The 27991-nt window shown below is 38.2% G+C and overlaps 2 protein-coding genes across 7 annotated transcripts in view; both read left to right on the top strand.

The window, feature by feature from the left end:
• Positions 1–61: 61 nt before the first annotated feature.
• On the top strand, positions 62–11254 carry LOC107586081 (protein FAM83H-like). 6 transcript variants are annotated; one of them, XM_016273313.1, is made up of 8 exons: positions 62–172; positions 1305–1756; positions 2692–2856; positions 3590–3714; positions 3881–7688; positions 7912–8116; positions 8945–10197; positions 10417–11254. In XM_016273313.1, the coding sequence occupies exons 2-8, from the start codon at positions 1313–1315 to the stop codon at positions 10423–10425; spliced, it is 6009 nt and encodes a 2002-aa protein (XP_016128799.1). In that variant the 5' UTR covers positions 62–172; positions 1305–1312; the 3' UTR covers positions 10426–11254. The 6 variants fall into 6 exon arrangements, with proteins under 6 accessions (XP_016128799.1, XP_016128798.1, XP_016128796.1 ...); XM_016273312.1 differs by having other exon boundaries at positions 3881–7357; positions 8043–10197; XM_016273310.1 differs by lacking the exon at positions 7912–8116 and having other exon boundaries at positions 3881–7657; positions 8292–10197.
• Positions 11255–19970: 8716 nt separating this feature from the next.
• Positions 19971–27991, top strand: part of LOC107586101 (TATA-binding protein-associated factor 172-like) — a 35050-nt gene continuing 27029 nt past the window's right edge. Inside the window, exons 1-3 of the mRNA XM_016273336.1 lie at positions 19971–19984; positions 21445–21568; positions 22286–22471. Coding sequence (XP_016128822.1) covers positions 19971–19984; positions 21445–21568; positions 22286–22471 — 324 coding nt within the window. The remainder of the gene's footprint in view (positions 19985–21444; positions 21569–22285; positions 22472–27991) is intronic.

The raw sequence follows: 27991 nt of genomic DNA, 5'->3' as shown, positions 1-27991 counted from the left end.
TGAGTGTGTGTGAGTGTGAGTGTGTGTGTGTGTGTGTGTGAGTGTGAGTGTGTATGTCGTCCTCTTCTTCAACTGGAGTTGAAAGTTAAAACGTCTGTCGGTCGTCATGACGGTCTTACATCGATGAGGGGATTTTACACAAGGCATTAAGGGGAAACGGTACTTTAGACTGGTAAGTTGAGTTTAAATCTATGTGAGAAAACTTTAACACGTCATTATATTTCATAATTGTACATTTTTGATGCTTAGCAGTAAGTTCGCGAAGCTTTGAGAGCTTCACGATTCGCGACTATAAAATGTAACGGAGTCGCGTCGATCCTCGTGAGAAAGAAAACATGTTTGTGGAGAAGTTAACAATCGATGATTTGTATTTAAATAAATACAAGTGGAAAAAATCGGACAAGTTTAGCCCCTACATGGTGGGCTCTCTGTTGCTGCGACACACCCCGGGTTTGTTGAAGCAGATGTGAGATCTTTTCAGATGAATTCTTAATGATTTGCTGATAAAGTACAGGATTCGTGCTGTTTGGCTGACATTATAATAGAATAGATTTAATAGAAAGCCCAGAGATCTTTTCACTTGACGTGTTAACTAAGATTAAGACTAACTAACTTTAATGTGGCTTTTAGACTTGAAATGGACGCCGTGGTCGTTTATTTTTTTTCTTCTGTTTTAGTATCCATATTGTATTTAACCCTTTCAGACCTTAATTAGGTTGCAATGACACACAATTATGACTGTTTTATTTCTACCCTAAATGCATGATGACCATAAATAACTATAACTGAGAATGATAAAAAATTAAAAATCAGCTTGTGACCAATTTAACAGTTATTTCAGAAATTTTCTGAAACTAAAATCATAGTGTGATATTATGACTTGTGTAGTTTGGGGTATAAATGTAACATTAGGTTTCTGGCTTTTTGTAACATTTATATATTGAGTTATTAATAACATCCATTCTTAGTGATTTGGATGTCACTGGATGACTAAATAAATAACATTTAACTACTCAAAAAAATCATTGAAATAGACATTGGGTTAGGTCTTAAAAAATCCTCCTACACGTTTCCATTTATGTGAGCAGTATTTTTCATTTATTTAAATTAGATTTTAAATATATCCATCATAATTATTTTGGTTTGTTTGCTTGTATAAAAATGTGTGCACCTACAATAATCTAGGCACATGTTTGATTCTCATATGTTTAATGTACTTGGGGAGCAAACAGATGTTGCCCTCATGTGGAATTAATGTGTATTATCTTTTTTCTTCTGTTGTTAATCTGTCTGCATTGGTGCAGGTGTAAATATGGCTCATCGTTCCCAGTGCTCCTCTGCCGGGGACAATCCCCTGGACCCCAACTACCTGACCCCTCATTACCGTGAGGAATACCGAATGGCGATTGACACCCTGGTTGAAGCTGATTTGGAGGGCTACTATGGCTTTCTTCAGGAAGCAGATGTGGTTGATTTCTTATCCCGTTCAGAGATTGAGTATATCAAATGCATGGTGCAGGCTCCACATCACATTGCCAAACCAGAGAGGCGATACATGGCTGAAGATGTAGATGGCTCTTCTGACACTTACTGGCCGGTACACTCAGACCATGATGCTCCGAGCCTGGACCTAGGATGGCCGCAGCAATTCAGATTTGTCGGACCCACTGAGGTCACTACGTTGGTGAATCCGTCTGATCCTGAGATGCCCAGTATCAAGGAGCAAGTCCGCAGAATGATCAAGAATGCACAACAAGTGAGTTTTGCATGCTGCCCAAGTGCAGTAATATACAATATTATTAGTGCATGACAGAAGTCAGTAAATACAGACTGTCTTCCCTTATTGCTCAGTGATTTTAATCGCTTTGGTACTGTTTTCACAAGTAAACAGTAAGAACTTTGTATGGCAGACTGGTCACACAAGTTTCACCGTTGGTCTTTCATTCTAAACTTGACATATTGACAGCTACTATGCACTCATTAGTGTTGTAGAGTCTAATGAGAAATTTGGTTTAATTGGCAAACACAAATTAATTAACTTATTTCAATTTAGAGATTATAACGTCCAGTTAATTCAATTCCAAAAAAATACAAGTTTCTTGTTTCAATTTGCCCAAAGGTGCTAAATGAAAAATTTTGATTTTATGCCTAATTGACACAAGAACTGTCATTTAATATCATAATAGTTGGTGTGATCAATGATGGCATGAAATGGCATGCACTGTTGCCTATAGTAATGCCATTCACAACAGTATGCCTCTGTACTGTAATAATATCATGCAGACTTCCCATAGCAGACTTTTTTTGTTTTCTCTCCAAAATGTTCTTGCTAGACTGAATTCACAGTTGAACCAGTTTACATTTCAGATTGTGTTTTTTTTCTTTCTTTCTTTTTTCTTTGGCACTGTTTCTTGATTGAACTTCTGCCTAATGTAAAATAGACTGGGCCATCATTGTTGACAATCTGGTAAACTGAAATCTTAAGTAAACATAAAAGTAGACAGTCTTCCCTGCCCTTCACCTCTCTTCATCTGATATTGGCCTCTTTGTCATTTATGTATGGTTAAAATGATAAGGGGGGAAAAAGCTGAAAAGAAAAAAAAAAGAACTGAAACTTTATATGATATCACTGCAATGCATAATGTTTTTTTTTCTTTGAGTAATATATATATTTATTATTTCTTGTTCTAGGTTATCGCTGTGGTAATGGATATGTTTACAGATGTTGACATCTTTGCTGATATCCTTGGTGCAGCGACACGTGGTGTTGCTGTTTATGTTCTTCTTGATGAACTGAATGCTCACCATTTTGTTGCGATGGTAAACAACTGTAGGGTGAATCTGGATGAAATAAAAGTAGGTACTTTTCATAGGTGTTTATCACAAGTTGAGTAGTCCAAGAGTGTTTTGGAGCTATTTTCTAATGATTTATAGATTTACTACTTTATAGAATTTACTCAAAATCAGCCTATGAATTAATGGCCTTAGCATTGAATTTTTTTAAATGTATTTATTTATTTATTTTTCCAATCATGAAACAGAAATATTATGAATATGATAGAAATATAATTTCCTATGATAGAAATAATAGGAACGTACTGTTACATACTTATTATGAGAATTTTGTATGAACCATATATGTGAGCGTTATTAAGACTTTACAATTTTTTTACCATTAGGTGGTAGAAAGTAGGTACTTTTCATAGGTGTTTATCACAAGTTGAGTAGTCCAAGAGTGTTTTGGAGCTATTTTCTAATGATTTATAGATTTACTACTTTATAGAATTTACTCAAAATCAGCCTATGAATTAATGGCCTTAGCATTGATTTTTTTTTATTTATTTATTTATTTATTTTTCCAATCATGAAACAGAAATATTATGAATATGATAGAAATATAATTTCCTATGATAGAAATAATAGGAAAGTACTGTTACATACTTATTATGAGAATTTTGTATGAACCATATATGTGAGCGTTATTAAGACTTTACAATTTTTTTACCATTAGGTGGTACACTTTAAAAGACACTTAAAATGTGGTTGTTTTAAACTGGTGCAAATGCATTAATATCCTGTTTACTTGCAGTTCATGCGGGTAAGAATTGTGTCTGGTAGTACCTACTACTGCCGAACAGGAAAGACCTTCAAAGGTCAGATGATGGATCGCTTTATACTGGTAGACTGCAGAGCTGTTTTAAGTGGCAACTATAGGTAGGTACATTTTATCTTTTAATGTTTTTTTGTAAAGCATAAAAATATTTTGAATTTATAATGATTATATGTGAAATATATGTTTTTTTAGTATATATTGTGTTCTGAGGTTGGTATGGTCAGTTAATATGTGTTGGCTAATACATTTTCTCATTTTGTGTTGCAGCTTCATGTGGTCTTTTGAGAAGATACATCGCTGTCTTGCTCATCTCTTTCTGGGACAGCTTGTAACCACCTTTGATGAAGAGTTTCGGATTCTCTTTGCCCATTCAGAGCCACTGGTTGTTGAAAATGTTTTGGCAAATATGCCACACTCTAGTGGAGAACCCAAAAGCTACTACAACACAGAAAAGACCCACATATTTAACAGAGAATATCCAACTATGGGCATGGAATGGGCTGGGCGTACTACAGAAGATCATATGAAATTGGGTTACAAAATGTTACCCTTTAGGAGTGAATCCATCCACAGTGCAGCAGAAGCAAATCCCTCTGTTCAGAGGAATATGAACCTGCATGCTGTCCAGAAATATAGAGGGGACGATCAATTTAGGGAGCATGGAAGGCAAATGAGAGGACCAAATGAAACGGTTGGCTTCAAAAGACATAGCAGTGGAAATATTCCTGATTATGAATACATGCCCCCTCAAAACCATCCAACAATAAGAGGAAAGCAGTACACAGAGGGAGCAATTCCCCATGGTGGACACTTTGCACAGGAACCATGTATTCACAAGGGAGCTGGATTACAATCTGGTTATGACATGTATGGAAGGTTTAGAGGCCAAGGCCAACACATTGATCAGTTTTCAGGGCCTGGCTACCCTCATGAGGGAGAAGAGGATGAACCACCTGGAGCTTATGACCATATTCAAAGATACTTGCAGTCTCACCCTGCTATGGAAGAAGGACATGGTCCAAGAAATGTATTACCACCTGTGCAGTCCAATCTCAAGAGACATAGCATGGGACAGTCTTATACATGTCAGACCTCCCCAACACAACCAAACCCGCCAGAACAGAAATGTTTCTTCAATGTAAACCGCAAAGCACAGGATGTGAGTCAAAAGCAAGGCCTGCGGGACTGGAGGATCAGCTCATACCTTAGTGCATATGATGATGCAGGAGAGCTGGATTTAGCTGAACTTGAAGGATCCACTGCATGTGATGACATTCCATGTTTTACGCAGGAAGCTCCTTTTGGCCCCATACGTGCTGAAATTAGACTAGGAAATAGAGAGTTTAACAGGATACCTTCACCTAGGGAAAATCCCATGTTTGTCCAAATTCAGAATAATTATATTGTGCCTGACAGTTCAGTTAATCATCCATCTGACTTATCACAAATAAATATCAAAACAACACCAGCATCAACTTCAGAGTCTTCTTGCACCACTGAGGGAGACAAAGTGGAGGAGACGCAGAATAGAGAGCCTAAAGAGACTAGCCGGATAAGTGAAGAGTTCCTCAAGAGGAAACCTAGCCGACATGTCCAGAGAAGTTCCAGACTGAGACACTCACTGATATTCAGTTCAAATTTGGAGTTGCATGCATCAGAAGAGATGAAAGATGCTGGTGGAGAAAAAGATGGAGATGACGCTTCTAAACTTTCAGCTCGTGTGTCACAAATCTTGGATAAAAGGAGGACTGGTTCTCCATTTCAACCATTCCAGTGGAGCAGTTATGTAAAGTCAGCCACATTTGATAACTCCGCCTCAGAGTCTGCACAACCTGAGGATGAACTGAACAAAATGGGTGAAAATTCTGATGTAGATAAGGTTGAAAACTACCAAAATCTTAGAAAGAATTCAATAAAGGGTGATCTGGAAAAAAAAGATCTGCCTCAAACAGTTCCTGAAACAAACAGCCAAAGGGATGAATGCCCATCTAATTTATTGCAAAAGTCATCTTCTTTCATAGATATGAATGACCCTGACTGTAGACTGAGGTATTTCAAAGAGTTAGCAGCAAAACGCAAACTTGAAGCAGCAAAGGCTTCTCAGAGCAATCCTATGAAAGCCACTCAAAAGTTTACTCTACCAGAGAAACCGTCAACTATTGACGCAGATAAAACAACAGGACATGTTTTCAAGATCCCAGAAACTCCACTCAAGTCAAAAAATACCCCTTTCACAGTAACAGATATCAAAGAAACCTATAAAGACACCAAATGTGAGGAATCGAGTAAAGACATCCTACTCAGAGCTACTGATGCTGAAAAAATTAGATTTAAGAAAAAACTTGCAAAAGAGTCTGGCTCATCTTTAAAAAATTTCAAGGGAGACATTGATCAAGCTCTAAAAGAAGAGGCAAGAACAGTATCTACAGCTAAAAACCAGACACCCCCCATTTTAAACATTTTTTCACAAAAGCCTCTCTGTGCCTCACAAAATCAAGTAGTTTCTGTTGCATTAGATGCTACCTCAACAGAATCTGACCTCAACCAATATCGTATTTCTAAAGAAACAGATCCCTCCCATGCCGTTCTGACTGAGAGTTGTCTGCCTATAAAGTTACCACAGACAAAGTGTGTGTCATCACTACGCACCACTCCAAATGAGGGAAGTCTATCTGCAAATGACTCACAAACTCTTGCACAGAGCTTACCCAATATTTTTGGCACATGCTCTGATACTGTGCCTCTTGATTCTAATTCAACAGCAAACCTTGCAATTGTAGATACTTGTGTACCTTCAAAAAATTATCACAAAGATACAGTTACCTCCCCAGCATTTTACCATACAACTGGAATTAGTTCCACCAAACATTCCACTGCAATAAAGGCAGACTCTTCTCAGAACCTCAATGAAACTGGGGCAGATTTTTCTAAACACTCCACCGCAGTAGGGGCTGAACCATCTACAGCAGAAAATGTGTATTTCCAACACCACTCTGCAACAGAGAAAAACTCTTCTCAACAGCATACCTTAATAGAATTTGACTCTTCCAAACCAACCACTACCACAGGAAGTGAACCCTCACGAAAATCTACTTCAGCAGAGGCAGACTCTTCTCAACACACTGCTGCATCTAAAATAGACAGTTTTCAACAGCCTGCTGCAGTGAGGAAAGACTTTTCCCTGCACCCCACTGCTACAGAAAGTGGAACTTCAAAAAACTTCCCTATTACAACAGAAACTGACTCTTTCCAACAGCCAACTGCAGCAAAAATTGAATCGTCACATCAGTCCACCACAATTAAAGCAGCCTCTTCTCAACAGCCTACTGAAACAGGAGATGACTCTTTTCAGCCCCCCACTAAATCTGGGACAGACTTTTGCCAACACTCCACTGCAGTAGAAAGTGACTCTTCCCAGAAGCCCACTGCAACAGAGACTGACTCTTCCCAGCAGCCCACTGCAACAGAGACCGACTCTTCTCGGGAGCCCACTGCAGCGGTCACAGACCATTCTCAAAAGCTCACTGCATCAATGGTAGACGCAATTGAACAGCTAACTGCATCAGAGGCAGACACTCCCAAGTCCCACACTACAACAAAAAGTGACCTTACCACAGAACCTTTCAAACAACTACCTTTATGGGGGGCAGGCTCTTCTCAACAGGCCATTGCAACAACCACAGGTTCTTTCCAGAAGCCCACTAAAACTATCACTGACTCTTCTAAGCAGTCCACTGTAACAGAGACTGACTCTTCCCAGCAGCCCACTGCAACAGAGATCGACCCTTCCCAGCAGCCCACTGAAACAGAGACCAACTCTTCCCGGGAGCCCACTGCAGCAGTCACAGACTCTTCTCAGCAGCCCACTGCAAAAGAGACCGACTCTTCCCAGCAGCCCACTGCAACAGAGACCAAATCTTCCCGGGAGCCCACTGCAGCAGTCACAGACTCTTCCCAGCAGCCCACTGCAACAGAGACCAACTCTTCCCAGCAGCCCACTACAACAGAGACCGACTCTTCCCGGGAGCCCACTGCAGCAGTCACATACTCTTCTCAGCAGCCCACTGCAAAAGAGGCAGACGGAGCCCACTGCAACAGAGACTGACTCTTCCCAGGAGCCCACTGCAGCAGTCACAGACTTTTCTCAGCAGCCCACTGCAAAAGAGATCGACTCTTCCCAGCAGCCCACTGCAACAGAGACTGACTCTTCCCAGGAGCCCACTGCAGCAGTCACAGACTTTTCTCAGCAGCCCACTGCAAAAGAGATCGACTCTTCCCAGCAGCCCACTGGAACAGAGACCGACTCTTCCCGGAAACCCACTGCAGCAGTCACAAACTCTTCTCAGCAGCCCGCTGCAACAGAGATAGGTTTTTCACAGAAGACGACTGCAGCAGACAAAGACTGCTCCCAGAAGATCACTTCAACAGGCACAGTCTCTTCCCAGCAGCCCACTGCAACAGTCACAGACTCTTCAGACACAGACTCTTCCCAGCAGCCAACTGCAACAGAGACAGATTCTTCCCCTGAGCCCACTGCAGCTGTCACAGACACTTCCCAGAAGTCCACTTCAACAAGCACAGATTCTTCCCAGCAGCCCACTGCAAAAGAGGCAGACTCTTCCCAGCAGCCCACTGCAACAAAGACCGACTCTTCCCGGGAGCCCACTGCAGCAATCACAGACTCTTCTCAGCAGCCCACTGCAAAAGAGACCGACTCTTCCCAGCAGCCCACTGCAACAGAGACCGACTCTTCCCGGGAGCCCACTGCAGCAGTCACACACTCTTCTCAGCAGCCCGCTGCAACAGAAACCGACTCTTCCCAGCAGCCCACTGCAACAGAGACCGAATCTTCTTGGGAGCCCACTGCAGCAGTCACAAACTCTTCCCAGCAGCCCACTGCAACAGAGACTGACTCTTCTCGGGAGCCCACTGCAGCGGTCACAGACTCTTCTCAGCAGCCCACTGCAAAAGAGACCGACTCTTCCCAGCAGCCCACTCCAACAGAGACCGACTCTTCCCGGGAGCCCACTGCAACAGAGACCGACTCTTCCCAGGAGCCCACTGCAACAGAGACCGACTCTTTCCAGGAACCCACTGCAGCAGTCACAAACTCTTCTCAGCAGCCCGCTGCAACAGAGATAGGTTTTTCCCAGAAGACGACTGCAGCAGACAAAGACTGCTCCCAGAAGATCACTTCAACAGGCACAGTCACAGACTCTTCCCAGCAGCCAACTGCAACAGAGACATATTCTTCCCCTCAGCCCACTGCAGCAGTCACAGACACTTCCCAGAAATCCACTTCAACAGTCACAGACTCTTCCCAGAAGACCACTGCAACAACCACAGACTCCTTCCAGCAGTCTTTTGCAACAGAGACAGATTCTTCCCAGCAGCCCACTGCAAAAGAGACAGACTCTTCCCAGAAGCACACTGTAACAGCCACAGACTCTTTCCAGCAGTCTGTTCCAACAGAGACTGACTCGTCCCAGCAGCTCAGTATAACAGAAAGTGAGTTTTCCCAAAATCCCACCAAAATGTGGACAGACACTTCCAAACATCCTATTGAAACAGAAAATGAATCCCTTCAAGACATCACTGCAACAAAGTCTGACTGTGTGAATGAGAAAAAAGATGAGAACTTATCCGAAGCCTTTAGCAAACGAATACCCATTCCAGAGGCTAACAGTACTCAAAAAGAAAATAGCATATCTCAAAATGCAGTCATCACAGACTCAAGTTCCCCAGCTAAACATTCCCAATCTGAAACTGTTACACCTTGTGATAGCCAAGTGGAACTAAACCAAACACAAGCATGGGCCAAACCATGTGTAACTCCTACAGTTAAAGACACAGACAATGGTGCTTTAACTAGTCTTGATTCAGTGGAGGTGAGCTCAACTCAGTCTCAGGGTTCTCCAGAGCCTTGCCTGTCCTCGAATGAGATCAACTCAACTCAGGGAATAACACAATTACAATCTAGCTTTTCATCAAACCCTATGGAATCAAGCTGTCAAAATGACTCCAAGCCTGAGAAAACAGACGAGTGCCAGAAATCGGACACAGATCAAACTCAGAATCATGACACTTCAGCTGTAGATGCAGGGCCCAAGATAGCTCACATAGAAGTTTCTACAGCAACAGACTCTAACGAGGTTGATACATTTAAACAAACGACACCAGAGGTAGAAAACACTGTGACTAACTTTGCAGAGGTGTCAGAAAAGTCACATTTGACTGTAAAAAATAATTCAAGTAAGTCTTCTGTTGCAGAGAATGCAAAATCGATAATGTCTGCCCATCAGACATCTACTGCAAATGTTATCTCTTGCAGCAACCTTAGAGATGACACTAAAGTTCTTTTAGAGCAAATTTCAGCAAAGAACCAAAGCAGATCTTCCCAGTCCAAGCAGACTCTTGTTGCACCCAATGAAGCCAAAAAGGGTGAGGTTAGCTCTGCAGATAAATTGTTTTCAAATAATTCAGGAAGGCCCTGGTCCTCCAAGGCTACACCAGAAGAGCGGGAGATGTTACTACAAAAGATGGAGCAAATGCGTAAAGAGAGGAAGGTCTACAGCCGTTTTGAGGTATGTTGTAGAATTTATTTCATATGAATTCATCATTTTTAGTAATGTTGTATGTGCTTTTATGCATGCAAATGTTTTAAATTGCTCTGAAAATATTGATAGTCTGTTGTATAGATTCATTGTCCAAAAGCACAATATCCAAAAGACTGAAGTTAAATGTTTAAATGTAAATTTATATTTGCTATATTACTCAAGCATTTGTATTTGGCGTTTTCACAGACCTCGTGAATTAAACCATTGGAAGAGGGGCTCCATTGATGAACAATAAGAGGAAAGCGATTTTGCCTGATGATTTTTTTTTACCTCATAACTGTGAACCTGCACAAACTTGGATCGAAGTGTCTAATAACTTCTGATTATACCAAAGAGTGCTGCCTATATTGAGAGAATAGAAATCCCTGCAGGGCTTAACAAGCTATGCAGATGATCTGTGTGACAAAACAGGAACTCAACCTTTTCCGGCTGGAATAAGCTTTTGATAGGGCAGGTATTTCTCTCTGTGTGTGTGTATATATAGTGTAGCTGTGAAACACATTTCTGAATCTTTTGTAGTTATTGGGAGTTCTATATTCAGAAATGATTATCTGATATAAATATTGTAAATAGAGAGTTGTTTACATAACAAAAACAAGGAGTTAATTAAAAATGGAACTGCCAGAGACAGAGCATGTGAGCGATGTGGAGTGGGGGAGGAGTTGCGTGCTATTGCCAGGAGCAAGGAGCAAGTTTTCTGAAAGTCTCCAAGATTGTTCTGATACTGCTCCAACATGTTAACAGACTATTGTTTGTGTTTCAATACAGCATAAAACTTTTCTCCAAGTATTGTTTTTTTTTTTCATTTAATATATGTATATTGTGCCCAGATGTTTTTCAATGATAATAAAAACAAACACTGAAAGAACTTTATAGTGGATCAGTAATTGGGCACACTTTTTTCTATGTAGTGAACTTGAAGCAGTGAGTAACAGGAAATGGAAAACATGAGACAAAGTGGAGCTGGAGCAAAATGATTACATGATGCTTTTGGAAAAGGGAAATTGTTCAGTCATATGATCTGGCCAGAGAATAGATAAGACTTTGTTTACTAGTCCATCAGTTGATTGTGTAAAGCAACAATATGCCTACGTAAAAAAAAATTTTGTTGGTCTGTGTTGATGCACAATGGAAACTCCAAAAGCACATGTTTTTGAGTCCAGATAACATGTACATGCAGCACCTTTTGCTAAAAGTTTCTCAATATACCAAATCGATAAAGTACACAAAAATTTGCAATATTTTGAATTTAGGATGAGATATTGATTTATTTACATTGTGAAATCTGTTTGTCAAAAATTGCCAGTGTATTAAGACTGTTGAGACTATTAAGGTCGTAGAATTTATTTCATATGAATTCATCATTTTTAGTAATGTTGTATGTGCTTTTATGCATGCAAATGTTTTAAATTGCTCTGAAAATATTGATAGTCTGTTGTATAGATTCATTGTCCAAAAGCACAATATCCAAAAGACTGAAGTTAAATGTTTAAATGTAAATTTATATTTGCTATATTACTCAAGCATTTGTATTTGGCGTTTTCACAGACCTCGTGAATTAAACCATTGGAAGAGGGGCTCCATTGATGAACAATAAGAGGAAAGCGATTTTGCCTGATGATTTTTTTTTACCTCATAACTGTGAACCTGCACAAACTTGGATCGAAGTGTCTAATAACTTCTGATTATACCAAAGAGTGCTGCCTATATTGAGAGAATAGAAATCCCTGCAGGGCTTAACAAGCTATGCAGATGATCTGTGTGACAAAACAGGAACTCAACCTTTTCCGGCTGGAATAAGCTTTTGATAGGGCAGGTATTTCTCTCTGTGTGTGTGTATATATAGTGTAGCTGTGAAACACATTTCTGAATCTTTTGTAGTTATTGGGAGTTCTATATTCAGAAATGATTATCTGATATAAATATTGTAAATAGAGAGTTGTTTACATAACAAAAACAAGGAGTTAATTAAAAATGGAACTGCCAGAGACAGAGCATGTGAGCGATGTGGAGTGGGGGAGGAGTTGCGTGCTATTGCCAGGAGCAAGGAGCAGGTTTTCTGAAAGTCTCCAAGATTGTTCTGATACTGCTCCAACATGTTAACAGACTATTGTTTGTGTTTCAATACAGCATAAAACTTTTCTCCAAGTATTGTTTTTTTTTTTCATTTAATATATGTATATTGTGCCCAGATGTTTTTCAATGATAATAAAAACAAACACTGAAAGAACTTTATAGTGGATCAGTAATTGGGCACACTTTTTTCTATGTAGTGAACTTGAAGCAGTGAGTAACAGGAAATGGAAAACATGAGACAAAGTGGAGCTGGAGCAAAATGATTACATGATGCTTTTGGAAAAGGGAAATTGTTCAGTCATATGATCTGGCCAGAGAATAGAAAAGGACTTTGTTTACTAGTCCATCAGTTGATTGTGTAAAGCAACAATATGCCTACGTAAAAAAAAAATTTTGTTGGTCTGTGTTGATGCACAATGGAAACTCCAAAAGCACATGTTTTTGAGTCCAGATAACATGTACATGCAGCACCTTTTGCTAAAAGTTTCTCAATATACCAAATCGATAAAGTACACAAAAATTTGCAATATTTTGAATTTAGGATGAGATATTGATTTATTTACATTGTGAAATCTGTTTGTCAAAAATTGCCAGTGTATTAAGACTGTTGAGACTATTAAGGTCCCCATAAGCTACGCGTGTAGAGAACCCAAAATTTTGGTATGTTTGAATCATTTTTAGAGCAAAATGAGTAATACTACACCAATATGAAACTAAAATAAAACTAGAACATAAGACATGTTTTTCAAATATTAAAATCTCAAATGTGTGTTATTTGCTTTTGTCGCCATCTAGGCTTTCAGAACAGTAATGAAACAAAATGCTCAATGGGAAGGAATTTATATAAAAAAAATGTGTTTATTAATCTTCTGATGAAAGAATAGTTTACACAATGTTTGTTTTTTGTTCAATCTGTAATCATTCCCCTTTGGCACCATTATGTGTGTTTTATATGGGAACAAATGGATAGTTGGCTCAAAAATAAAAATTGTTATCTTTTACCTTCATGTCATTCCAAACTTATATGACTTTCTTTCTTCTCTGGAAAAGAAAACAGTTGAAACTTGATAAATGATGACAGAACTTCTATGTTCTTTTAAGTCAATAAATATTGCAGTGAATGTGGCTATAGACTATATTACAACATGAAAAATATTTTGTGTTGAGTATCACCTTTGCTTTGAAAACAGTGTTGCCAACTAATTTTCAGGGAAAGTTGCTAAAGGCAGGACAATTTGTTGCTAAAAGTTGCTAAATGACGTAGTGATGTCATTGTGCGATGACATCATGTAATCATAATGCAAATCAGATCACTCAAATCTCAGCAAAAAATACGATTATAAAAATGATTTGAAATGTTTATTTAGATTTGTTAGTAAAACAAAAATAAATATTATATTAAAATATAATATATATTTATTTTTAAATGCAACATTGAATTAGTGAACATTTACACGTTTTTGAACAATTACATTTGATGTATTTTCTTATTAAAGGGTTAGTTCACCCAAAACAGCGGGTGTTGCATGCATCAGTCCAAAAGAAGCGCAAGGCTGAACTCATACGTTGTTTCGTGAACCTAGGAGAGGAGGTCATTCTGACTTTGCTATGACAATCTGGTGCTTCTGAATCAGCTACTGTTTTGTTATTAGTTAAAGTATTTGCTATTGACTGTTCAAATGCAGAGTTTTGCGCATCGTGTGTGTGTGCGCGTGCGCGCGTGTGTGTGTATGAGATAAAGAGAGAGAGAGCGTCACATCACATCACAGTGGAGTCAGCTGTCTTAACCGTGGTTTGTGTACTGCAAACACATACCAGCTTCATCACTGTGTCTGTCACGCGACTCTGTTCCCCTTTCGGGCTCTGTCTTTACATTTATTTTGAAAGATGAAGCTCATGATTATGGTAAGGGGCGTTACATTTCCGACGAGTGCTTGCGGTGTTCGGCCAATCACAATGCACTGAGTCAGCTGGCCAATCAGAGCAGACTGCGCTTGTCGGAAGGAGGGACTTTGTAGAAAACGAAGCGTTTGAGAGAGGCGGGGCATAGAGGACCTACAATAATGTACAGTATTTGAAAAATTATGTGTTTTTTGAACATTAAAGCATGTCAACATATTCTGTTACACCAAATACACAAAATAATGATCTTTAAAAAAGCATCATATTACCCCTTTAAAACACACAGTTTATCCACCTTAAAGGGATAGTTCACCCAAAAATGAAAATTCTGTCATCATTTACTCACCCTCATGTCGTTCCAAACCTGTATGAGTTGCTTTCTTATGTTGAACACAAAATAAGATATTTTGAAGATTGCTGGCAATCAAACAGTTGGTGTTTGCCATTGACTTCCATAGTATTTTTTTTCCTACTATGGAAGTCAATGGCAACCACCAACTGTTTGATTACCAGCAATCTTCAAAATAACTTCTTTTGTTCAACATAAGAAAGCAACTCATACAGGTTTGGAATAGGGCTGCACGATAAATCGCATGCGATATTTAACGCGCATCTTGTCAGAAAGCCGGTTCTGTAATCAGCGGTAAATCTCCATCACGTGCGTGCTTTCACATTGAGCAGCATTAACTACACAGAGCAGTTGTTCACTGACGAGCTGCGCAAAACCACGTTCATATTCGCTTGATTTTTTGTGCAGCTCGTCAGTGAACAACGGCTCTGTGTAGTTAATGCTGCTCAATGTGAAAGCACGCACGTGATGGAGATTTACCGCTGATTACAGAACCGGCTTTCTGACAAGATGCGCGTTAAATATCGCATGCGATTTATCGTGCAGCCCTAGTTTGGAACGACATGAGGGTGAGTAAATGATGACAGAATTTTCATTTTTGGGTGAACTATCCCTTTAAGATATGTGTCCCTATCTGTTCTATAATGATGAGTGTTCAAAAAGCTACTGAATTTACTACTTTAATGTAGTTCAATGTCTTGTTTCCAAGATGCTGAAGACAGACTCTTCTTGAACTAGAGACAGTACGAAAACCAAAATAAAACATAACATCAGCATTATGTAAGTGTTAACTCCCTCTGCTTTTGTCTTATTTTTTTCTTCTGACTATTCTGCACCGCCTGCTTCTCCCTGAGATAATCTGAGCATTAAATCCAGATTAACCAGTAATGAAAATATTTGTAAACACTATCTCTCACCTGACTCAGACCATATGACATGCACTGGATGATGCTAATTAGCCCCAAAACAATCTGTAGAAAGAAAAATGTTCATTTTCATTAAAAATTCAGGAAAAAAAAAGTTTGCAAAAAGATCCAACTTCAATAAACATGCATAAATGAAAGAGAAACAATACAAATGACACACACACTACTCTGGAATAATTAAGATTTTTAAAAAAAAGTTAAAAAAAAGATCTCATGCTCCCCAAGGCTGCATTTATTTGATCAAAAATACTATAAAAAGAGTATATTGTGAAATATTGTTACAAATTAAAATAACTGTGTATAATGTTATATATTACATTTAAATATCTCTGTATGTTTATAAGTATATTAATATATATGTTTACATACATATACAGACTGCTAGAGAAAACTCAAAACCTTAGCTACTGAAATACAGCCTTTGTGACTGATAGATCTGGTGTCCCCTAAAATATTGCATGCATTTTTAGGTTAAATATATACCACACACCAGACACAAGCTTTAAAACATGGTTATAATATAAAAAGATGTTAACAGGTAAACTTACCCCCAGAATGTACAGCATGAGTGTTTCTTTGTGTGTTCTTCTTGTGTGTGTTTGTCTCTGTGCAGTTCTGTGATTTATAAGAAGCTGAGAGATCATGAACAGAACCAGATGTACAGGTTTAACAGCGTGTCAAACCCCAAAGCGACAATGCCAGCCAATCATGAGCTTTCCACACACAGTGAGAGCTGGAAACTCACACTGATGCACAATTCTGGACTACTGACGTTATTTTTAGAGTAACAATTAGACCCCAGTGTTTTCATTATAAAGAGGGTTTCATCAGAGGTAATGGCACATGTGAAGTGTCATTTCTGTAGTCTTACATTCATGTGATCAAAAAGACTGAGTGGTGATGCTCAACATTATATACTTCAAGCATCACAAATCATTCAACAAAGAACTCTCTCCTTATCAAGCCGTTGTTTCATTACGTTACACAATTCTGTAGGTTCTTCAGATCAGGATACTAGTTTAAATCAGTTGTTTTTTCGAAAGAACTTGAGAATAAAAAGTTCTTGACCTGACTTATACAAGTCTTTAAACACTTTTTTGCTTTTGATTGGAACTTACAATTTTAGAATTGTAGGGAATCATCACAAAATGCAGTGCAAACAAACGTAATATATTTTAATATTCTATTTTGATCACCTGACTGTAAATGCGATTTTTTTTTTAAACGCTTCATTTTTTACCCTAGATTATTAAAGTGATTATTTATCACTTTAATGATCTAGATTTTTTTTTAGAAAAACTGGTCTTACCAGGGGTTTCCTCATGCCAATGGTTTTCCGAAGAGAAGTCAATGAGATAGATAATATATAAATACATTCAGTGAACAGTTCTTGTTCAGAAAGAAAGAAAAAATGTTTCATTACTGTGATCTTGGTAATGATACAGATGGACAGAATTTAGGCCAATAAAACCAGTGTCTACCTCTGAACTGGAACAGTGGCTTAAAGGCAGGGTAAGTGATTTCTGGTAGCCAATGTTGATATTTGAAATCACCAAAACAAACACGCCCCTACCCCAAAAGGGTCTTGCCCCTATTTTGATAGCTCCGCCCCACATATACGTACGCAACCCAGGCAACGATTAATTCTGTGAAACAAAGCAAAATCAATGTTACACCGTGTCTACGGACGTGAGCGGCGCAGCACGACAAATCCCCGACAGAAAACTTATGCCGATTTCTATTTATGACGTGCTGACACAAATTTCAAATGGTTTTCAGCAGTCGTTTGATCAAATCACCAAACCAAACACGCCCCTACCCCAAAAGGGTCTTGCCCCTATTTTGATAGCTCCGCCCCACATATATACGTACGCAACCCAGGCAACGATTAGTTCTGTGAAACAAAGCAAAACCAATGTTACACCGTGTCTACGGACGTGAGGCGCAGCGCGACAAATCCCCGACAGAAAACTTATGCCGATTTCTATTTATGACGTGCTGACACAAATTTCAAATGGTTTTCAACGGTCGTTTGATCACATCCAGTGTAGGCAGACTTTAGCTGTTGTAGACACGGTCTTACTCACCTATCGAGAAGAAACAAAGCAACCTCGGGGTCCGATCGCAGGCCTCCACTCCTTGAGTCTCTCCAGGGCTGGAAAGCTGATCCGATATTGACACGGGTCCTACTTCTTGCCTTATCGTTCCACAGACGTTTTCTTCTTTTGTTTTTTATCCGCCGTCTCTATCTTTCTGTCGCTCGGCTCGGCTAATGTCCGTCATGTGCACTGAACTCTCTCCTCCACATCACGAGTAGCCCCTTATTGCTGATTGGCTACAAGTTTGTTTTGCTATTCGGCCCGAATCAGTTTTCTAAAGTGTTTTTGAAAAATCACATACCCTGCCTTTAATGCTTTAACAACACACACACACACACACACACATATACACACAAAGGAATGTTGTCATGACAACAGAGCATTTGGACTAAACCATTTAGAGCATGTTAAATTCATTTTCATCTTTAGAAAATGATGTGGAGCCTTTGGTGAATAAATGTAGAAAACCTTCGACATTAACATAAAGGAAGTGAAGGAAGAGTTAAAAGGCAAAAAAATGAGGATTTAATAGTGCACTGATGAATTGTTTTTCATATGCATCAATATAATTAATAACCTGAAAGTACAAATCTCCATCAGCTGTCACACTGTCAATCTGAAACACCCATGGGTGCCATTTTAACACAACACTTAACATTTAAATATGCAATGTGGACAGCATGTAGTTCAGTATTGGATAGGCCTATTGTATATTTTTGGCATCAAGCCTTCATGGTTCTCAGTGCTTCTTGCTGTTCAATATATAGCCCATTCGTCTTTAAAATAGACTTTCAAATAATACATGACTGAGATTAGTCAGCAGTCATCACCCAACAGGTGAACATTTCACCAGCTGACGTTTTTAAGGTTTCCCAAGATGAGATGTTGACAGGATTGTTGCAAGTCTATAATTTTCATACATCGGTCTCCACCAGAGGGAGGCAGACACCATCAATCAACCACCAGACTGCGGTAGACACTAGTATGTAGAAACCATAGACTGTTAAAAACTGACTCTATAGAAAATGAAGACGCTCGAGATCCAATGATGACATAAAATGTAGAGAATATCCAATGAGTCAATGTCTGCTGACTGAGATTAGTCAGCAGTCATCACCCAACAGGTGAACATTTCACCAGCTGACGTTTTTAAGGTTTCCCAAGATGAGATGTTGACAGGATTGTTGCAAGTCTATAATTTTCATACATCGGTCTCCACCAGAGGGAGGCAGACACCATCAACCACCAGACTGCGGTAGACACTAGTATGTAGAAACCATAGACTGTTAAAAACTGACTCTATAGAAAATGAAGACGCTCGAGATCCATTGATGACATAAAATGTAGAGAATATCCAATGAGTCAATGTCTGTGTTTTATGTTTAATCATAAAGAGTGGATAGAAAATAGAATATTTAGCCTACATTTATTGCAATGTAATTGATAAGAAATTTAGCATGAAGAAATGTTGATTTATTATGAAATTAATTAGCATATACATTTCCACGTTCATCAAAGTCAAGAAATGTTTTATTTATGTTTCTTAAGGGGAAAAAAGCACAGACACATATAATTCTTCAAATAAAAAATACATTAACAAAGGTCTGATTTCTTAAGCAATAAATAAACAAATAAATAAATAACACGCACATAGGCTACATTTACATATACTTACATGCATAAATATCCTTACAGTTTTTCCTAATTTATGCACGTCCATTTGTCATAGGAGTGATCCTAAAAGTTTTCTCATTAGTTTCCTTTTTTCAAGTCGACGCTTGTCTTGATGCAAGTGAAAATTTCCATGAAGTGTGCACACTAGCATCAGTTATGCGTAAGCCAGAGTTACAGATCATCGATTGAAATTATTTTATTAAATCTCTCAAATACGAATTTGCAATAATAACAGATACAAAATAAATGTGTCCCACTCAACATTATAAAAAATATTTCTACTGAAAAGCAGATTAATAATCGCGTTTCCGGAGCATATTTTTCTTGTCCTTTGTGCTTCCTTCTCAAAAGCGCGTTGTGATTGGTCAGTTGAAGCCCATGTAACCAATCACAGCGCGCCTGCCATGGAGGAAGGAATAAATGCAAGATGGCTCCTCATATAAAACCAGCCGCCTGGCTTTTCTTTTGTGAGCAACAAAATTATTTCCCCACGTTTATTCGATTAAAATACCGTTTTCGGGGAAGTGCTGAGGGCTAAGTCAATCTGCACGCTGGCGTAGGTCTTACTCGGCGTCTTCTGGCGCTGTGGGAAATATTTAATAAGCGAGCAGTCCGATTTTGAGGCAGTGCGCGAGAGATCGGGCCTGTCCGGTCAGCAGCAGCGCGAGCCCGAACCTGAGCCCGGATCCAAACCCGGACACCCGAGCAGCTCGTATGGCTGTTTCAAGGTGAGTCGGTGGATAATGGTTGATTTGCAGGAGCCATACGTGTCTCCACAGTTGAATTTTCTAATTCTTAATACTTGTATGATGTGTACATTATCGCTCAAATCTCTATAACGCTCGGTGTTTTAAAGTAAGCTTACGGAATTCCTCACAACCGAAGGCTGCAGAAGCAATATAACCTCTAACAAATGAACATGTCAGTATTTGACCTGTCAAAATGTGCTATCAAATGCAGTATATCGTGTGTTAGTAGTGGTTTGCGTGATATTGCTTGTGCGTTATGAATCCAACCATTTGTGGTCCGCCACAATGATTCGCTTTATCCTCTGGTAAATCTCCAGTTAATGTGTAAAGCCACGGGTGATTAGTGGACTAACCCCACGCAGTGTCATCCGGGTAGGGCTCTGTCAGTGAGGTAAAGACATCGTTTTAACATCCGGACTTACTGAAGGCAACACTCATTTCTCCTAATCCGTCTCTTCAGTTGATGCAGTAGATTAATGTGGCGTTATAGTGAGTTAGGGAAGCCGCTATGATATGTCTGTTATTACCCGATACGGTTATTTTTTAATAATTAAAGTTTATGCAAAGAAAGAAATGATAATGATACCCTCATGGAAACCATCTTTTCTTCATAGGTCGGGTCGCCCCCTCATGGGCGAAGCCACGTTGATCACGTGACCAGCTTTTAGTTATAATAAATGGTTCGTAAACAAATGTAATGCATCCAGCCCATTAGAGATATGTGTGCAGTACCACTGGTGCTATTAGAAGGAATAAAACCCAGCTAAATGTAAAACTTTCTTTTGCATCGCGAAAACTTACTAATCATAATGAAACTCTACTTTTCATGAGATTTTGGGAAGCGAATTTCACTACAGACCAAAATTCCTTTGGTGAACTCTGACCAGGGAAACTGATCAAATTCAAGTCAGTTTTATTTGTGCGGTGCTTTTCATAATACACAAGCTAATGTTTGTACTGTCTTAATATTATCCTGCTTTATATTAGCATTTAGCAGATATAGAGATGTATATTTTTGATTTATATAATTAATATACAAATATATGTAATGCTGTAGTAATGCGGGTAAAGTTGGGTGTACTGTATATCCCACTTTACATGTTGCTTGGCGATAGTATAGTTTACATTTTGTGACGATAAACAATTCGGCAGTTAATTAGCACATCGCTTTGTGATTGAACTGTATGGGAAAGCTTCCAATTTGCTGAAAAGTGGAGTTTATTATTTATTAGTATTTGGAGAATTTATTAGTATTTGTCAGATGTTGAATTTATGTTTTTGAGAGAGACTGTGTCATACCATGACCCTTGCAGTGTGTGAAGAAATTTTCAAATGTAGTGTGACCGTGGCTTAAGTGATGAATTTATAACATTTTAGAATTGTACTGCCAGTCAGATCTTCATCGTGTTAATTAAAACACCCTGTCTCACTGTCTGCAGGTTGGAACGTCTGTTTATCTTACTGGATACAGGTACGACTCCTGTTACCCGTAAAGCAGCTGCTCAGCAGTTGGGAGATGTTGTTAAGCTTCACCCACACGAGCTTAATAACCTGCTATCAAAGGTGAGCGTTTAGGCTTGGTTCAGAGTCAGACTCACACAATATCTGATTTTTCTTTTTCTTTTTGACAAATCAGACACGCTTGGTAGTTTGAACAGCAAAAAACACATTAAACTCATAAAAATAGTTGTGATAGTCAAAAGAACAATAGGGCCTTTCGCACCGCTTTAGAACTAAATGTACAGTACTAAAGTACTGGGACGATTTTGCGCAAACTATTTCCCAGTACCATTTAAAGAGTTGCATTCGCACCAAGAGTGTGTACTAAGAAGTGACGTAAGCCAGTTGACAGCGACATCATTTGTGCGCGGCGTTCAACAACAGAAAGAAGAACAACATTAACAACAGGAGGATGGAGGACGCTGTGATCGGAGCTGTTTTTGTTGTCTCGCGGGTTTCACAATAATGGACATGGAAAGTCGACGTAAGGTTATACGTAAAGCGATTGAAAGAATGGAAAGGAGGACTTAGAATCTCCAACGACAACTGGCAGTGCTACATTTGCTATCGCTTTGTGATTGAACTGTATGGGAAAGCTTCCAATTTGCTGAAAAGTGGAGTTTATTATTTATTAGTATTTGGAGAATTTATTAGTATTTGTCAGATGTTGAATTTATGTTTTTGAGAGAGACTGTGTCATACCATGACCCTTGCAGTGTGTGAAGAAATTTTCAAATGTAGTGTGACCGTGGCTTAAGTGATGAATTTATAACATTTTAGAATTGTACTGCCAGTCAGATCTTCATCGTGTTAATTAAAACACCCTGTCTCACTGTCTGCAGGTTGGAACGTCTGTTTATCTTACTGGATACAGGTACGACTCCTGTTACCCGTAAAGCAGCTGCTCAGCAGTTGGGAGATGTTGTTAAGCTTCACCCACACGAGCTTAATAACCTGCTATCAAAGGTGAGCGTTTAGGCTTGGTTCAGAGTCAGACTCACACAATATCTGATTTTTCTTTTTCTTTTTGACAAATCAGACACGCTTGGTAGTTTGAACAGCAAAAAACACATTAAACTCATAAAAATAGTTGTGATAGTCAAAAGAACAATAGGGCCTTTCGCACCGCTTTAGAACTAAATGTACAGTACTAAAGTACTGGGACGATTTTGCGCAAACTATTTCCCAGTACCATTTAAAGAGTTGCATTCGCACCAAGAGTGTGTACTAAGAAGTGACGTAAGCCAGTTGACAGCGACATCATTTGTGCGCGGCGTTCAACAACAGAAAGAAGAACAACATTAACAACAGGAGGATGGAGGACGCTGTGATCGGAGCTGTTTTTGTTGTCTCGCGGGTTTCACAATAATGGACATGGAAAGTCGACGTAAGGTTATACGTAAAGCGATTGAAAGAATGGAAAGGAGGACTTAGAATCTCCAACGACAACTGGCAGTGCTACATTTGCTACAAGTGCCTGCACTTCAGTGTCCGTTCATCTATCGCTGTTCTCCATACTTGCGAAATAAGTTGACACTGTTTATACGGCGTTTTAAATCATGTCGGGGGAGGGCGTTTTCGTACACATTTGGCCAATCAATGTCTATTTGCTTCACGGGTACTAAAATCGCTCCCAGTTCCGGCGGTGCGAAAACGCCAAAAAGTGGGTAGTTCCACAATTAGTTCTGGTACTATGAAAGGGTTCCTGCGGTGCGAAAGGCCCTAATATGTCTGTATTTTTTGTACTAGTAGCACTTGTTTGTATTTGTACAGGAAGAACGAGTTTCCTAGCGTTTCAGAATTCATGCTTGCCGTCTGTTGTTCACAGTGCTCTCATATGTAATGCGAAAACACTTATGATTTAAATTTTCAGAAACGCACATGAAATTTGATGTTTTCAAACAAAATCCAACTCTCTCTTTCTATTTATTAGGGGTGTGCACAAATAGTCAAATATTCAATCTGTAAATATTATTCGAAAAGTAAAGACACTATTAGAATTTTACTACTTGTTACTTTGTTGGCCATAAATGCAGGGAATCCATGATAAATCCTAAGCACGGAAAAGTCAGTTGTAACTAGGCCTGTTGCAATAATCAATATATTGACTTGTCGCACAATATATGTACATGACCTCAATCATTTTTGGTCAAGCAATATATTGCCCATTATATTTACATATAAATTAATGTCACCATGTTTTGTACATTCCTCTTGCGCCTGTGTCTTTTGCAGCTTCTCGCACATGATGTGGTGTAGTCATGAGGTGCTAGTTCAAATTTAAAAAATGCTTCTACAAACAAAGTTTAATCTGCGGATATGGCCTTGTTTAGGGATCTGTGCCTTTGTGCATACGGACATCTGACTGATAAGTAGGGATTGTGTTTTTCAATAATAGTGTGCACCCTTAATTTACAGAGAAAAGGAGGTCAGGGAAAAATCTGTAGATGGAAAAGTTTTGTGAATTTCTTTTTTTTTCTACTTGTTACTTTGCACTTTTTGTTGGAAAATGTTTATTTCCTATTTATTCAAGTTTAAGGTATTTAATATTTTGACTTAATTTCCATGATCTAAATATTCTTAAGAATTAAAGTTTGTTGTCATTTGAAAGTGTGTAGGCCTTCTTGCATTATTATGCTGTTATATAATGATTATATATTCAGTGGCATAAAATGGTCTTAAAATGACAATAATATCGTTTATCGCATTTATTTCTGGGGCACTATATCGCACAACAAAAAGTTGTTATCGTGACAGGTCTAGTAACTAAATGAACTGGGTGGCGCTGTGGAGTGCGTTAACAAGTTGATTGTATTCGATCACAGAAAAAAAAATTTTTTTGCCCTGTAAATGGCATGGTCTGCTTTACTTTTTATGTTTGCTCTGCTTGAGCTTGTATGCTTTTAATTTAAATAAATAAATAAATATATATATATATATATATGTATGTATATTTAATTATTATTATTATATTATTATTATTTTTTTTACGTTTTCAACTAAAAGAATACCATGAGATATAACGTAACGTTGTTGTATAACATTGTTGTGTGTAATGCCTAATCATAAGTAGGGATGCACCGATACCACTTTTTCCAGTACTCGCCCGATACCGATACTTTTATTTTTGGTACTTGCCGATGCCAATATTTGTAAAAAAAAATTAAATATTGGGAGAAAAAAAAAAAAGAGTATGTATAATGTTATTAGTTAACTTAATTTATCAAATAGATACAGTCAAACCAAAATTTATTCAGACACCTTCAACATTTCTCCCATTATCACAGTTTATTCGCTATAGTTTAGAAAATGGTTATAAAATGACAAATTCAGCTTGATAATGTTAGATAACTTTGATAGAAAGGTATGTAATAGATTACAATCAATCAAAAATTCAGACAGCTGTTAGTATGACAGTATTTACACAACTATGAATACTTATTCAGGCAACCTTTAGCCTCAATGACAGCTTGTAGTCTCCTGGGCATGCTGTCATCCAGCTTCATGCAAACCAGAACTTCAGTTTTTTTTCCCCAGACGCGGTCTGAATAATTTTTGGTCCCAAATTTGTATCAATTTTACTGGAAGTCCACTGTATGAAGAATTTTTGGGTTTGATTTGTCACAGTTTACTTTATTTTGCTATCACTTACATCAATGAACTAGAGTTCTGCACCCACTAGTAAAAAAATATAAAAAATTATATCTGGTCTCTGAATCATTTTTGGTTTCACTGTATATCCTTCGGTTATTTTCACACTTAATTATGCCCATTAAAATGTATTTTACAAGTTGTTATTACTTTCACTGTTCATTTTTTTTGCTCTATGGTACATCATCTTTAATTTAGTAGCATTAGAGCTGCTCCACTGCAGCGGCTTAGTACTGTAATCACGCGTTTTGCTGTAATAATGCAGTGAACCACTCGTTATAAATCTCCTAACTGAACTAATTTTCAGAAATAGAAGTCGTCTTTTTTTTCATCTGAAACGTGCTGTGATTTATTTTCCAAAGCCACTCATATAATTCAGAAACACTCAAGCAAGCAAAACACGCGCGACGCGTGCAGGTATTTGTACTGATGCAGAATGAGAGGGACAACTAGCGCATTTTGTACAGGCTGGTAGATTCACTTTCACCAGAAAGTCGTGTATGCCTAATGTTGAAAATAAATGATGTTTATAGTGAATGCCCCTATGAATGGTCTTAATTTTACGATTTAGTTTTAATCCAAATCATGCGTGTGCTAAGTGAGTGAACATCAAAGATCACACAACAGAAATGCGCGCGCTCGCTTTCTCTCTCGCTCTCGCTCTCTCTCTCTCTCTACCGTTAAGTAACTTGTGCATTGTTTTACTTGTTTTTGACACATCCGACCGAACTACAAACTTTCCAGTGATGTCTGTGAGGAAGGTATATTCACTCGACAAGCTCGCGCATCTGCGCCACCGCGCGCTCAATCCACTCAGCGTGCTGTGTTTATCAGCTCGCGCACATCAGCTATACAGGCATTAATACTGAATGTTTAACATTATATTCATTGCGTAAATATACTTTGTAGTAAACATCCTTAACTCCTTTCTGTTGTTGGTGTTTCTTTTTCTTTTTTTTTCTACTTGTTACTTTGCACTTTTTGTTGGAAAATGTTTATTTCCTATTTATTCAAGTTTAAGGTATTTAATATTTTGACTTAATTTCCATGATCTAAATATTCTTAAGAATTAAAGTTTGTTGTCATTTGAAAGTGTGTAGGCCTTCTTGCATTATTATGCTGTTATATAATGATTATATATTCAGTGGCATAAAATGGTCTTAAAATGACAATAATATCGTTTATCGCATTTATTTCTGGGGCACTATATCGCACAACAAAAAGTTGTTATCGTGACGGGTCTAGTTGTAACTAAATGAACTGGGTGGCGCTGTGGAGTGCGTTAACAAGTTGATTGTATTCGATCACAGAAAAAAAAATTTTTTGCCCTGTAAATGGCATGGTCTGCTTTACTTTTTATGTTTGCTCTGCTTGAGCTTGTATGCTTTTAAATAAATAAATAAATAAATAAATAAATATATATATATATATATATATACTGTATGTATATTTAATTATTATTATTATTATTTTTTTTACGTTTTCAACTAAAAGAATACCATGAGATATAACGTAACGTTGTTGTATAACATTGTTGTGTGTAATGCCTAATCATAAGTAGGGATGCACCGATACCACTTTTTCCAGTACTCGCCCGATACCGATACTTTTATTTTTGGTACTTGCCGATGCCAATATTTGTAAAAAAAATTTAAATATTGGGTGCAGAAACCAAAAGAGTATGTATAATGTTATTAGTTAACTTAATTTATCAAATAGATACAGTCAAACCAAAATTTATTCAGACACCTTCAACATTTCTCCCATTATCACAGTTTATTCGCTATAGTTTAGAAAATGGTTATAAAATGACAAATTCAGCTTGATAATGTTAGATAACTTTGATAGAAAGGTATGTAATAGATTACAATCAATCAAAAATTCAGACAGCTGTTAGTATGACAGTATTTACACAACTATGAATACTTATTCAGGCAACCTTTAGCCTCAATGACAGCTTGTAGTCTCCTGGGCATGCTGTCATCCAGCTTCATGCAAACCAGAACTTCAGTTTTTTTTCCCCAGACGCGGTCTGAATAATTTTTGGTCCCAAATTTGTATCAATTTTACTGGAAGTCCACTGTATGAAGAATTTTTGGGTTTGATTTGTCACAGTTTACTTTATTTTGCTATCCTCCCTTACATAAATTAACTATAGTGTCCTGCACCCACTAGTAAAAGCATATGAAAAATTATATCTGGTCTCTGAATAATTTTTGGTTTGACTGTATATCCTTCGGTTATTTTCACACTTAATTATGCCCATTAAAATGTATTTTACAAGTTGTTATTACTTTCACTGTTCATTTTTTTTGCTCTATGGTACATCATCTTTAATTTAGTAGCATTAGAGCTGCTCCACTGCAGCGGCTTAGTACTGTAATCACGCGTTTTGCTGTAATAATGCAGTGAACCACTCGTTATAAATCTCCTAACTGAACTAATTTTCAGAAATAGAAGTCGTCTTTTTTTTCATCTGAAACGTGCTGTGATTTATTTTCCAAAGCCACTCATATAATTCAGAAACACTCAAGCAAGCAAAACACGCGCGACGCGTGCAGGTATTTGTACTGATGCAGAATGAGAGGGACAACTAGCGCATTTTGTACAGGCTGGTAGATTCACTTTCACCAGAAAGTCGTGTATGCCTAATGTTGAAAATAAATGATGTTTATAGTGAATGCCCCTATGAATGGTCTTAATTTTACGATTTAGTTTTAATCCAAATCATGCGTGTGCTAAGTGAGTGAACATCAAAGATCACACAACAGAAATGCGCGCGCTCGCTTTCTCTCTCGCTCTCGCTCTCTCTCTCTCTCTACCGTTAAGTAACTT

This window comes from Sinocyclocheilus grahami, unplaced genomic scaffold, assembly GCF_001515645.1.
Source record: "Sinocyclocheilus grahami isolate Dianchi unplaced genomic scaffold, SAMN03320097.WGS_v1.1 scaffold77.1, whole genome shotgun sequence".
Classification (NCBI taxonomy): domain Eukaryota; kingdom Metazoa; phylum Chordata; class Actinopteri; order Cypriniformes; family Cyprinidae; genus Sinocyclocheilus; species Sinocyclocheilus grahami.
Note: the sequence above shows the minus strand (reverse complement) of the source record. Positions and strands in the feature narration are given on the sequence as shown.